The sequence below is a fragment of the Alexandromys fortis genome, unplaced genomic scaffold, assembly GCF_014885135.2.
Source record: "Alexandromys fortis isolate MF-2015 unplaced genomic scaffold, M_Fortis_MF-2015_v1.1 scaffold_360, whole genome shotgun sequence".
Lineage (NCBI taxonomy): Eukaryota > Metazoa > Chordata > Mammalia > Rodentia > Cricetidae > Alexandromys > Alexandromys fortis.
This window is the reverse complement of record NW_026068238.1, coordinates 71,857-86,102: the sequence shown is the minus strand read 5'-3', so window position 1 is coordinate 86,102 and position 14,246 is coordinate 71,857. Positions and strand designations below refer to the sequence as shown.

Genomic DNA, 14,246 nt, shown 5'->3' with positions numbered 1-14,246 from the left:
GGAATAGTATATATAAAAGTATTTCCATGTATATATACATAACTATATTATAAAGTAACTATTTTCATAAAAAGCATCAGTTATCAAACAGATACAGCCACTGAAATGGCAGAGAAAATGAAAAAAAACATATCTCGGTGAGCATCAAATAAATCCAATATCTGGGGAAGATAGGCCACTAATTTGCAATAGACTAAATTTTGTCTAATTGAGGGTGAGGGGGTTAGGCAAAGAAACCATGCTAAATACACTCTATAGCCAAGACTAGAACTCATGTAGAGCTGAACCTGCTGGAGAGCTTTCTTCCTGACAAAGCAAAGAGAGATACAGAAATGAGTCCAATCCCAAAGCTAAATGAAAACTGAAAAACAAAAATACATGGTGAATGTCACTGTTAGGGCTGCCTTGAATCACAATGATTGTTGACTTTCCCTTTCTCTGATGTTGTCTCCTGGAAAGAAACTTGCCTGCTCCAGCACCACCACAGGTTGTCCTATTCCACCTACCAACTGTGCTCCTTTTTCTCCAAACATCACTCCCACTCCCGTGCCTCTTTGCTTTGCTCTGTCCCTTTGTCCCACCCTCCTGTTGGACCTCAGCGGTCTACTTCATGGGCCTCGTAAGGATCTTAGCATCTTACCTGCCCCTGGTGTTTTACCAACACAAGGACCGTTGTGCTTCCCACATGTATGTACTGGTTGCTCTAGCGCTTCACGGACCTGACTCTCTAAGAAATATCCCAGCATGTTCTTCAAGCCTGCTGCCAAAAATCTCATGAGACTCCAAAGAGGGGTGACAAGGAAAATTACCCAGGAGGCTACTCACACTGCACTAAGCAGGTCAAAATGCCTGTTTACTTCTGTCTCTCATTTGCTATCTTTGTAATATGTTTAAATATAAATGTTCTGTCCTTTCCCATTATCTGTAGATTATAATTTTTGATAAATGTCGAGAACTTTCCTCCTTCCCTTTTCTATTCTTACTCAAATTGAACTACCACACCATAATGCTTTTCTCAACAATGCACACAAACTAATACATAGGTTCATAGTTACTACTTCATGTTTGTGTTTAAGTTATTCAAGTTTGAAAAGTTATTAACTTCTGACTGGAATACAATTAAATTTCAGTGGCTACAGAGGTTCAGCATGTCGTGCCCACTTGTAATCCCAGTCACCTGGGAGAAGTCAGGGGAATTAGGGTCTGAGTTCATCCTTGGTTACACACTCAATCCAAGGACAGTGTGGGTTACAGAAGACCCTTCTTTAGAAAAATGAATTTTAAATATACAGTAATGACTAAAACAGAATTAACCTTGTGTCTAAGAAAGAATGACTCAAGTCATCCAGTAATGAGAAGAAAGCTAACTCTCTTAACAGTGGCTCAGTTGTTCATTGTTATGTAAATTTTAATTGATTTTAGACCATGTTTTCCTGAAGCAAATTTTTTCTTAGAAATTCAAATTGTAGCTACAAAAGGATAAGCTTTCTTCATTACATCATTATTTATGACTATTAGTTTATAAAAAATTAAATCTTTGAAAATCATGATTTGAATATCAATGTCTATATCATGTTAATATAAAAAAAAACATGATTCGAGGTCAGAAGTGAAGACTGTGTTCTGAGTTTCTGACATCTCTCCAGCTCTGAGGTCACCCCATATGCAAGACTGTAACACACTGAAGATTTCATGCTATACTAGTTTCACTCCTGTATGTACACTGGGAGGTCTCTGAGTCCATGCATTTCTACTTACTTCTCATGAGTTCAAAGTATTGAAAGCTTGTCTATTCATTGCAGCATCTGCTCCAGATTTTAATGTGTTTCAGAGGAAAAATGCACTGCATTCTTGCTGGTATAACCCCTCTATTTTTTGTTATATTTATACCTAGATTGAAAATATAAGGATCTATGCCACAAATGATTTTACCTGAGCATATTCTAAGTTCATGTCAATATATTGGACATGACTACTGGCTCTCCTGATGACTACAAATCAAGTAGTCTCGGCCACTAAATTAAATTAAGCCACAAATATGTTCAGACAAGTTATTTAAAATGTTATATAATATTATATCCAGTCATACGTCTATCTCAGGTCTTCTTTTCCATGTGGGTGTTCACTTGAGAAAATTTAAAAATAATAGGCTTAGTCTGCGACTGGCAGATTTTTGTACACATTAAAGATGTACATTGATATCTCATTTTAATTTGTTCTTATTTTTCTAGTGAGTAAGAGTGTTGTGCACATTTTCATCTCCAAAGTGGCCTTTCACCTATCTCTCTTTGTGAAATTCTTGTTTAAACAAGTTGCTAATGCCTTTAATAAGTTTTCTTCTTTGCTATAAATAGATCATGAGGCATTCTCTGTCAGATAATTTCATTATGAATAGTCTCACCGTGTTTTGCATTTTCATTTTTACAATTGAACATTTTTTCTCTTGATGAAGTCCATTGTTGGTTCTATTTTTCCTTGTCATAGTTAGTGCCTTTTGTATTCTTAAGAATTCCTTTCAGAGAGCCTGCCTCAGGCAGCTAGTGGGAGAAGATTCAGAGATCCACAGCCAAACATGAGGCAAAGAGAGCCCAAATTGGAGATCTCAACAGGGTTCCTCTTGCTCAGAGCTCAGGAATCCTCTCAAAAGAGGGGGAATAGATTTGTAAGAGCCAGAGGGGTCAAGGACATAAAGAGAACATGGCCCACAGAATCAACTAAGCAAGGCCCACATGGACTCACAGAAACTGAAGTCACAGTCATATAGCCTGCATGGGTCTGTTCTGTCCTCTGCAAATATGTTTGCTAGCTTGGTATTTTTTTTTTTTTTGTGGGACTCCTCTAACAATGGGAGTGGGAGTATCACCTGCTCTTGGGAGTGTGTTGTCTCATGCAGCCTTATGTGCCCAGTCTTATTGTAACTTGTAAAATAATCTTTCTGTACACTGTGAATATGTATTATTCTTGTTAATTAATAAAGTGACTGGCCAATAGCTTAAAAGGATAAGAATGGGCAAGAAAACAAAACTGAGAATGCTGGGAGGAAGAAAGGTGGAGTTGTGATCTAGATATAGAGAGAGCAGGAGATAAACTTGCCATGCTAATAAAGGTACCATCATGTGCCAGATCATAAATAAGTTACATCATAACTTAAAATGTAAGAGCTAGTTAGTACAGTGTGTCAATAGCTCAGGCTATTGACCAAGCATTTGTAATTAATATTAAGCATCTGAGTTATTATTTGAAAGTAGCAGAACAGGAAAACTCTGGTTACAAAAATAAATTAGGTATAAGACTTTAGATTCACATAGATAAGATAAATAATAGACTATTTTCTCAAATTTTGTCAAACACAAATGGACTAGATATTGCAACTGTACTTGATAACTGTTTTTTTGTGTATAATTTTACTATACACAAAACTTAAAAGGAAGTTTTAAAAAAAACTTCCTTTAAATTGACAAAAATCGGTTTCTATTCATTTCTGCTGTGGAATAATCCTTCCACACACTGTGAAAATGTGTTGTTCTCATTGTTAATAAAAAGCTGATTGACTGAGAGCTAGGCAGGATTTTCATGGCAGAAAGAATGTTGGGAAGAAGAATAGAGTCTGAAGGACCTCAAACCAGACACAGAGGAAGCAGGATGTGTACAAAATGAGGGAATAAGCCATGAGATGCCTGGTAGAACTTAGATAAAAATTGGTTTAATTTGAATTATAAGAGCTATTTAGTAATAAGTCTGAGCTATTGAGCAAGAATTTGTAACTAATAATAAGCCTCTTTGTGGTTATTTGGGAACAACTGTCAGGACACAGAGAAAGTCTGCCCACAGTTATGCCATGGTAGGCTGACATCCCAGAAAATCCTGCTCTTTTCTGAAGGAAAATGGAAGAGGAGTGTGTCTGGGGGAGAGAGGAGGTGGTAGAAGAACTGAGATAAATAGAGGGAGGAGAAATTGCAGCCAGAAGTATATTATGAGAAAATAAATCTTTAGAAAGGGGAATTCATATCTTTCTACAGGGTCCAAAAACATATGCACACCATTATTGCTTTGAGCAATAGTTTCAACTTTAGTTCTATGTTTTTATGTTTATTTTTTGTCTCATATAAATTTTTAATGTTTAGATAAAAGTTGTGGTACATTCTTTAATACATGTTTTCAGCATTTCTAACACTATTGCAGTATCTGTTAACTACATTGTCTCCTCTATTTATAATCAATTAATTTCACACTGAGGAAATTTTCACTTTATCATTTTTAAAAAATAAAATCACCTACTACCACAAATATAAGATCAATCATAAAATATATGGGACACTTGAGAAATTATGTGATAATTTTTGTCTAGAAAAAAATCTCATTAAAATTATACTTCACCAATAAGATTAATAGTTGAGGACCCAGTGCTAATGGATACATATACAAAGAAAAAATTAACTCTCATACTTAAGTCTCAGGAAGCAGTGCAGAAGAGGAGAAAGAAGGGAGCCAGAGGATCAGAGTTAGCTGTGAGACTGTCTCCTGGTAATGTGAGAAGCTACACCCATAAAGTCTTACCATCATGACTGCCTAAACATGAGCTGAAGAGGAACAACAGTAGACAGCCAAAGTGGACAGGGAGAAGCCTATGCGATCTCATCCCTAACAAAGAACTGTAGGCAAACAAGCAACACTGAGAGATGGAAAAGTAGTTTTCCCCAGGGAAAAGAACAGCAACTGGCTATCCAATACCAAACATCAACCTTGAAAACATACATATAACATTATACTGACTGATCACATTTTATCTAGGAATGTATATGTATATACAGATATACTTGTTCATACAGTAGCATTATTAAGAGAAAAAAAAAAGTCCAGGCCGGGCAATGGTAGCACAAGGCCGGGTAGTGGTAGTGCACGCCGTTAATCCCAGTACTCAAGAGGCAGGGACAGGTGGATCTCTGTGAGTTCGAGACCAGCCTGGTCTACTAGAGCTAGTTCCAGGACAGGCTCCAAAGCTACACAGAGAAACCCTGTCTTGAAAAAAAGAAAAGAGAAAGAAAAAGCAGTCCATGAACTTGAAAGAGAGATGGTGAATGAGAGCAGCAGGGGTGTATGGGATGTTTGTAGGGGGAAAGGAAAGAAAAATTAATTCTATTATAAACTCAAATATAAGAGAAAATAAAAAGCAACACCTAAAATTCTATCAGTTTAGATGTTTCATGGTTGGTGAAGAAACTCATGAGACCACACCCCTCCCAAGAGTTATTGAAAATTACTGTTTGTTGGGGGATGAGTGCCATTTTCTCCAGTGGTGTACCACAAATAAAGTGCTCTTGCTCCACTGCTACCTCTCACCTGCACTCAGGAAGGACTTATTAATTCCAGTGGGGCCACCAACCAAGATATATGAAAGTAGGAAGAGATGCATGAAGTCCCCCAGTGTAAGAGGGAGAAAGGGGTAGGAGAATAGACATTAAAACGACTAAAATTCATGTTATAATGTAAGGGAATTAATAAACAATGCTATGAGTTCATACTATTATTTGTATGCTAAGCTTCATCAAAATAAATCAGGTGGATGGAACCACTCATAGGCCAGTCTGGGTCCACCCAGCGACATGTAGGCCCAGGTAGGAGAGTGTCCTTCTGATGAGCAAGTGTGTAGTGGAGCAATGGAGAGAAAGGCAAATGGTTCATGTGCTGTGGAAAGAGGTAGAATGCATGAATCCAAGGCGGTGAGGCACAGGCTAATATGGGTGGACAGCCTGCCACCCAGGGACATGGTAAAGTATGGGCCCATGCTGCTACTAAGGGCCTATCTGGGTCCTTGGTCCCACCGCAGCCCGGGTCTGTATTGACTTCCGTGACCCATGTTGCCTTCAAAGGCCACAAGGATGCCCACACAGCGTCTGGGTTGCTACCTGTGGCCATGCAGGAGAAGGAGGGCTGTGCCAGCACTGGGGCCTTACCGATCTGAGTGACCTTCACCCAGCCCAGAGCCATGGTGATATCCAGGACAGAACTGCAGCTAAGAGCCATGCCTGGGTCCAGGGTCTGAGTTAATGTTTTGGGTTCATGTTACCACCAAAGGCCATGGGGATGCCCAGGGTCCGGCCTGCCTCCCCAGGCCGTGTTGGTGTCCAAGAACCATGCTGCAGATGTGCCACGTTGATCTGGATGGCCTGTGCTGCTACCCGGGGCCATGGTGATCTCTAGTCTCAGGCTGTCGTTGAAGGCCATGTCTGAGTCCACACAGCAACCAAGGTCTATGTTTAACATTAATGGCCCATATTGTCACCAAAAAATATGTGGATGTCCCATTCTGGGCCGCCACCTGTAGTCATGTCAGTGTCCAAGGACCCTGCTGCTGCTGGGGCCATGCCAATCTGGGTGACTTGCATTGGCACCCTGCGGCCATGATGACGTCTGAGCCTGAAGTGGGGCCGAGAGCCATGTCTGTGTCCGTGGCCCTGCAGCAGCTAGGGGTCTGTGTTGACGTCCATGTCTCATGTTACCACAGAGGGTCTTAAGAACCACGAATCGTGAAATACCAGGGGCCAGACTGAGTCAGGCCTGCCCTTTGTTGGCCCTGGAAAAGTGGTCCTGCCTTCACTGTTCACTGAAGCAAGAGAGCTGACCCCAACTCTCATGGCAGAGCTGAACCCCTGTGTTCTATGAGATGGCACTGCCCCTCTCATGGGCATGGGCATACAAGAGCTGACTGCTCAGCACCTGAGGGGGCAGCCCCAGCACACAGGTCTGACCAATTCAACTGATACCCAGGCCCACATCTAAGGCCTTGGGTTGACCCACCCTAATAGATACCCTATCTATGACCTACTGGAACCTGTGAAGGGACTGGTTCTGCTCCACAGGAGCTCTGCCCCTGTCTCAGGGCAGCCATGGAATAGCTAAGAGCAGTTTAAGTGATGGTCCAGTGATGATGATGTACCAGAAACCAGAGACCTTGAATCAGACCAATGATTCATTGCAATGAACATTTGCAAGTAAAACTGATAGGCAAGGGGTGTATTGTATGGCAGATTGCAGCCCCCAATGCCATTACAGTGAATGAAGAGCTGCTGGAGAGGCAGGAAAGAAAGGAGTAAAGTGTTTTGAGGGTTTTGTTGGTTTGTTTGGTTAGTTCGGTTTTAATTTTAATTTTCTTTTTTTTTTGTGGGGGGGTGATGCCAGGATGAAGGGCAGATATGGAGGGACTGGAAAATGTGCAGAATTGATGTGCATGTTGTGAAATTCCCAAAGAATCAATAAAAAAATTATGTCAATGAAATTTCTTTAATGTTTAAAGATCTATATAAAGGTATTGACACAATCATTATTCTAGGCTATCTCTGATAAAGACTTAAAAGCTTAGTGACCTAATCAAAGAAATCCTTTTGTCATAGACCCAAAGGCCTCCAGTCCATTATCAATATGTTAGTAGATGTGCTTCATTTTTCTTGGTTTTGTGGGAGAATCTCTTATGTTCTTCTCTTCTAGTGTTATGATAGTTTGATGGAAACCTGTATTTATAGGGCAACAGCTTGATCTCTGCCTTTTTGTTCACAAAACATGTGTATGTGTGTGTGTGTGTGTAGTTTTGTGTTTAGATAAGGACTTCAGTCATCTTGGACTAGGAATTTATCATTCTCTACTAGAGTCTTATCTAACCACCATAATCATTTTAGTCTTACTTTAAAATAATACCATAAACTTAGATCCATTTTAAGTATTCATCATGACATATTATTTCACACTATTAGAAATGTAATTAGGCATTTACTTACATAAACCCTGTGCATTCAGTAACCATGAAGTCATTGAATGAGAGAACTACATTAATTATATATACTTAAATAATTATCAACACTTTCACATATGTGCATGAACTGCCATATACAGGCTGCCCATGCATGCTTCAGCATTGCCAGGGCATAAATTTCATTCATTTCACATATATACATATATGCACATATCCATGCCAATGCCTTTCATGTTTATTGGCTACCTCTCATAGTCATGCATAAACATATGTGAAGGATAAGTGAGCTGCCATGTTGCACAGATTATGTCTAAAATGTGAGCTATAAATACTTTAAAAGAAAATGTAACTATGAACTATAAGCTAATTTATGTAATCCCAACAACACAGCTTCTTGTACATTCATTTAATCATGTCTTTGTATTTCTGTACACAGACAAGAGAGGAAAGTTAGGGGTTAATGCTTCCAGCTTTAGCTTCTAGTCTCAGGGGGAGTCATTGTAGTTACTGTGAATATGAGACAGTGAATTTAGAAAGAAAGAAAGAACTAGTGCTTGGGAGAACAGACAGAACGCACAGTTCTTTAAATAGACCCCGACCTGAGGTCTCTACCCAAGACTGAATCCCGGGTGCTTGTCAGAACTTCTTTAGTTATAGTCAGCTTGTTCAAAGAGAAACCAGATCTCAGTGAGAGTTCTTCCTTTCACCTTCTCAAAACTCAGTGGGAGATGTGGATTCTTCAAGAATCTAGAAGGCAAAGTCATGTACCATATTTAAACTTCTGAGTTGATGGGAACACCTCATCTAGAGATCCAAGTCCACCGAGCCACCCTTTGAGATGGGAAGAAGAATCATGGCTTCCACTGTATCAGACCTAGAAAGGTAGGAAGATGCCCTCCAGACAGAAGCTCTCCAACAGCAGACAGATTCTGAACCTCCCATGTTCTACACTTAGGTTCAGATATTCCACAGTCAGAATCAAATTTTCACCACCCTTTCACTAATGTTTTACAAGCATATAACTTTATTTCAGAATATATTGTGTAGTATTATATAGTATGCAAGTAATACTTGTTTCTGATAAAAATAGAAAGATATATATTATAGAGGAGTAGAGGAACAATGGATATTGAGAAAGAGGAAAATTATATGTCCTTTTCCACTTTTCTAAGAAATGCTCAACCACATCTTTCAAACAAAGCAGATGATAAACTGTTCTCTTCATAATGAAATCATTTCACATGCAGCAAAAATAACCAAGGATCAACAAACTTCCTGTCCATTAAACATAGCTTGTATTCATAAATCTTCATGTGCTCAGTTACTAAGAATGAAATAGAAATAAGGGAAGATTTCCAAATGTCAGGACAATAGATTCCATGGAACATTAAGGAAAAGTCCATGGAGAAAACAGACAGAGGATGAGGCCACATCTCCCATTTCAAGTGTAGATCTTGGGTGATTTTTGTTATTCTGTTGCTTCTCAAAAAAATGAACACTGAGAGCATAAAGTCAGCCCAAAGAGATTAGATTATGAAAGACTGAGACCTGTCTCTTGACGTGAGTGTTCTGGGTCTGAGAAAAAACAATTTAGAGAGAGCAGAAGAGGAAAACTGGATTTAGCCATGCAACATAGGGGTGTCCAACTTCCAACCTATAAAATAAGTGAGTCCCCTACCAAGAATAATAGAAAAAGCCAATAAGAATGCTATCTCAAATCAATGGCTGTACAATCAGAAAATCCTAGTATTCTGGATTATGAGGCAACTAGGCTACTTACTATATATTTAGACCCTGTGGAGAAGAGGGTAGAGAGAGGAAACAAGTAAGGGAGGTAGGGAGGGAGGAAGGAAAGATCTAAGAGAAAGCAATACATTGCCAAAGACACTAAAAGCCCAACCTAGTCCAGGGAAGTAGCAACAATCTTAAATTCAAATTCTCTAATTCAGTATATTGTCTAAGCACCCTGCTTATCAACAGTAGTCATAACAGGTTAACAATTTTCCTGACCCATCTGGAGTAGGATTCTCAACTACTCATTACCGACAAAGACAGTATTGTATGTTTCTAAAAGCCCTGGTCCAGGAGTCATGTATTCTGACATCAATTTTGTATGTGATCATTGACAGATCTATGTAGTCCAGCCCCTGGAGATGACAATGAAGATGATCTAAGTATGCTTGCTCAAATCACTCTTAATCCTGATGACCATTCCCACCAAATGAGAGTGACGTACTGTGGCTAGGGGCAGGTAAATATGTACGCTCCTGTTTAAACAGAAAATATGGTACTACTTGAGTAGACTGAATCTGGTAAAAGGAAGCAAAGCAGAGACCCTCAGTTCCAGATAATGTGAGTATCTGAATTGTCACTGGAGATTTCAAAGGAATATTTGTTTTGGTATATCTCATGATTATTAGCTAGGAAACTTGGTTAGCTTTCTGGTATAAAAGAGACTGATAAAGTCTGAGCACCCTCAATGTCAGATCATTATAAATGAAGGGTGTAAAGAAAGATATGAGACCTGATTGAAATCTTGAAGAACCCCATTCAGGATCCTCGAAGTCTATAAAATATTTGTTAGTTTGCAAGTATTTGTTAAGGTAGCCTATAAAGATACTCTTCTCATCAGGTTTCCATTAAGAAAGTGGTGAGAATTGAGGTTCTCAAAGCAAAGCACAAGGCAGCAAAGATTAAGAGAAGACATGTTGGATAAGAACCAAATCACATGTCACCTATGTCTTACAGGGTTTTTTTTGTGACAAGTTGCGTTTCTTAGAGAGCTCAGACCTCAAAAAACAAGCAACATTTATTAAGCCAGAACATATAGAAATTGGCACTCAAAAAGTCCTCTATAACTTCTAGTATGATAAACAGCCACAACACTAATAAACATAGCTCAAACAAGGGTCGAGGGATTCTGGTTAAGAAAAGTTCTAGTTGGGAATATTTTTAATGGGAATCAGCCAAAGGGTCTATTAGATCTGAATAATGGCCTTTATCAGATACTTCCCTCACCATACTTGTACCCAACTTTCTCGTCATCAAGAGTTACTAAGAATAGAGGAGCTAAACTGGGTGACAGGTTCAAAGCCATTTTCATGAATTATTTACCATCCAGGATATTCCTGAATAAACTACAGTCAGCAAATCAAACCCAGGTTGCAGTTTGTATAAGCAAATCTAGGTTGGAATATAGCTACAGACATGCACTAACACATGGCCCATGCCTACTTTTACACTGTAACAGAAAAAGACACTGATTTAAAGAGCAAATAAATCATAACACATAACATATTCACATTCTATGATTTTAATTGAAGATAATACATATAATTGCAAACACACAGATGGTCCATCTTTTTCTTCAGGCTAAAACCAAGATGATTACTGTCCTAAATAACCAAAGATAATACAAGAATAAATTACTATGGTCCTTTAATCTATGTTCCCTTCCTGCCTTGAGCTAATGATGTTGAAATGACCCAACATGAAGAGAAATGGAACTGTGTGAAATGTTGACCAAGTCGTTTGTTAACTAGAAAATGGCAATGGTTATTATGGTTAATTTGTCATAGTAATTTGCCCTTCACAGATTCTACTTCCAAGAACATACCTTTTCTTTAGAAAACAATTTCCCATGATCCTACCACGTTGTAATATTTTGACTATTACAAGCACTAATAAAATATTAAGTAGCATCATTTTATGTTCCAAAATATTATTCTGTTGTAAAAGATGATTTTACTACAATCTGCTGTGAAATAAACTGTAGTTTTACACAAGTGCAAATAATCATTCTTGGATGTTATTTTCCTCAGAAAGCAGATGAACTTTACTACAGAGGAAAGATGACCCATTCTCTTGTGCAGGATTCCAGGAACAGCTCTTCTCATTCTACGTTCTTCATCTTGCTTGGAATCCCAGGGCTGGAGAATTATCAATTTTGGGTTGCCTTTCCATTCTGTGTCATGTATATTTTGGCAGTGACTGGGAATGTCACCATTCTACACATAATCCGGATTGACCACACACTGCATGAGCCCATGTATCTCTTCCTGGCCATGCTGGCTACCACTGACCGGGTCCTATCCTCCTCCACACAACCTAAAATGCTTGCCATACTCTGGTTTCATGATCATAAGATTGAATACCATGCCTGCCTCATTCAGGTGTTCTTCATACATGCCTTTTCTTCTGTGGAGTCTGGGGTGCTCATGGCTATGGCCTTGGACCGCTACGTGGCCATCTGCTTCCCACTCCGACATTCCAGCATCCTGACCACATCTGTAGTCGTCAAACTGGGGACAGCTGTGATGGTCAGAGGGCTGTTGTGGGTGAGCCCCTTCTGCTTCATGATCTCCAGGATGCCCTTCTGTCCCAGCAAGGTCATTCCCCAGTCCTACTGTGAGCACATGGCTGTGCTCAAGTTGGTGTGTGCTGATACCAAAATCAATCGTGGATATGGGCTCTTTGTGGCTTTCTCTGTGGTTTGCTTTGATTTAATTGTCATCAGTGTATCTTATGTGATGATTCTGAGAGCTGTGCTGAGGTTGCCCTCAGGTGAAGCCCGTCTCAAAGCTTTTGGTACATGTGCTTCTCATTTTTGTGTTATCTTTTCTTTTTATATTCCAGCCCTTTTCACCTTCCTCACTCACCGCTTTGGCCACCATGTGCCTCGAGTTGTGCACATCATGTTTGCTAATGTCTACCTGCTGGTTCCTCCCATGCTCAACCCCATCATCTATGGAGTCAGAACCAAACAGATCAGGGACAGAGTTATCCAAGGATGTTGTAGAAAAGGCCCTTGAATCAGGGATCACAGCATCCGTGCTTCAGTTTGTACCCACAGAGAGGAGGAACAGTTCCAGACTCTTACCTACCATTGCAAAGTCATCCCTATAATAACAGCTAGTCTACAGGCTGAAAACCTTCCAGAACAAGGAAGAATGAATTGCATGGTCCCTACAGCAAGTGATCTGAGAGATGTGATGTGTAATATAGACTTAGTGGCAGTATATTCCTCTTGAAAAAGTTAACTTGTCAACTTCCCACAGGGCAGGGTTTCCTGCCCTCTCTTAAGGCGGGAGGGGAATCTATAGATGTCATCAATTAAAAATATATAGTTTTCTATTCCATCTGGAAATCTCTTTATTTAAAAATATTATTTTAGAAATCGATGTATGTTCAAAGTCCTGCCTAAATCCAGATATAAAAAAAAGGGAAACATACAACTTCTTTTGTAAGAACTGAGTATGGGGATACATGCCAATAATCACAGCATTAGGAAACCTGAGGCAGGGACATTTGGGTTTGAGGTCAGTTTGGCATATATAGAAAAACCTTATCTCAATGAAATAAAACAAAAGAAGAGAGAAGAGGAAGAAGAAGGGAAGGAGGCAGGAAGAAGGAGGGAAAAGAAGATGGAAGTGGAAGAAAGGCAGACTGGGAGGGGAGGAGAGAAGAAAATGAGGGGAAGAGGGTAGGTGGGAGAGAAAAATAAATGAAACCAAAGGAAGAAATGCGATTGAATAATAGGTGTTTTTTTATGTGTAATAGGATGTAAAAAAAAATTACCAATGTGCTATTAAGTTTTAGAGAAAATAAATTTAATTTCCATATTTCTCTATGCTAATTGTAAAATAAATACACATCTTTATGAATTTACTTAATAAAGACACCTAAATGCTAATACCTACTGTTGTTAAAAAGGCTTACAGCCTTTTAGTTTTCTTTTTTGCAAAAATATTTTTCATTTTATTTTATTTTTTCAAAAAAAACCACAACTTTTTTCATTTTACATACCAACCCAAGTCAGTCTCTCCCCTCCTCCCATTCCCTTCACCTTCTCCTGACCTCAGCCCACATCCACTCCTCAGAGAGGGTAAGGCACATTGCTTTGAGGAAGGTCCAAGGCCCTCCCTACTATATCTAGGCTGAGCAAGGTATCCATCCAAAGAGAATGTGTTCCCAAAAAGCCAGAACAAGCAGTAGGGATGAATCCTGGTGCCAGTACCAGTGGCCCCGCAGTCTGCCTCAGCCATACAACTGTCACCCACATTCAGAGGGAATAGTTTGGACCTATGCTGTTTCCTTCCCTGTTTGGTTGGAGTTGGTGAGATCCCATTAGCTCAGGTAAACTGTTTCAGGGGGTGTCCCCTCCACGGTCTTGACCTCTTTGCTCATATTCTCATTCCTTCCACTCTTGAACTGGACTTTGGGAGCTCAGCTTAATGATTCGCCGTGGGTCTTTATCTGTTTTCATCAGTTGCTAGATGAAGTTTCTTTGGTGACATTTAAGTTAGTCACCAATCTGACTACAGGGCAACGCCAGTTCAGGCACCCTCTTCTTTATTGTTTGGGTCTTATCTGGGGTTATCCATGTGAACTTCTGAGAATTTCTCTAATGCCAGGTTTCTTGCCAGCCCCATCTCTGTCCTTCCTCAATGTTGACCATCGCATTTGCTCAAGTTCCCCTCCCCTACTCACCTCCTCTTCA

General features: G+C 39.6%; 1 protein-coding gene across 1 annotated transcript; it reads left to right on the top strand.

Moving 5' to 3' along the window:
• The first annotated feature begins 11,598 nt into the window (after positions 1 to 11,598).
• Positions 11,599 to 12,558, top strand: LOC126493932 (olfactory receptor 52R1-like). Its single transcript, XM_050131074.1, has one exon. It carries the CDS (start codon positions 11,599 to 11,601, stop codon positions 12,556 to 12,558), a length of 960 nt encoding a protein of 319 aa, XP_049987031.1.
• Positions 12,559 to 14,246: the final 1,688 nt, after the last annotated feature.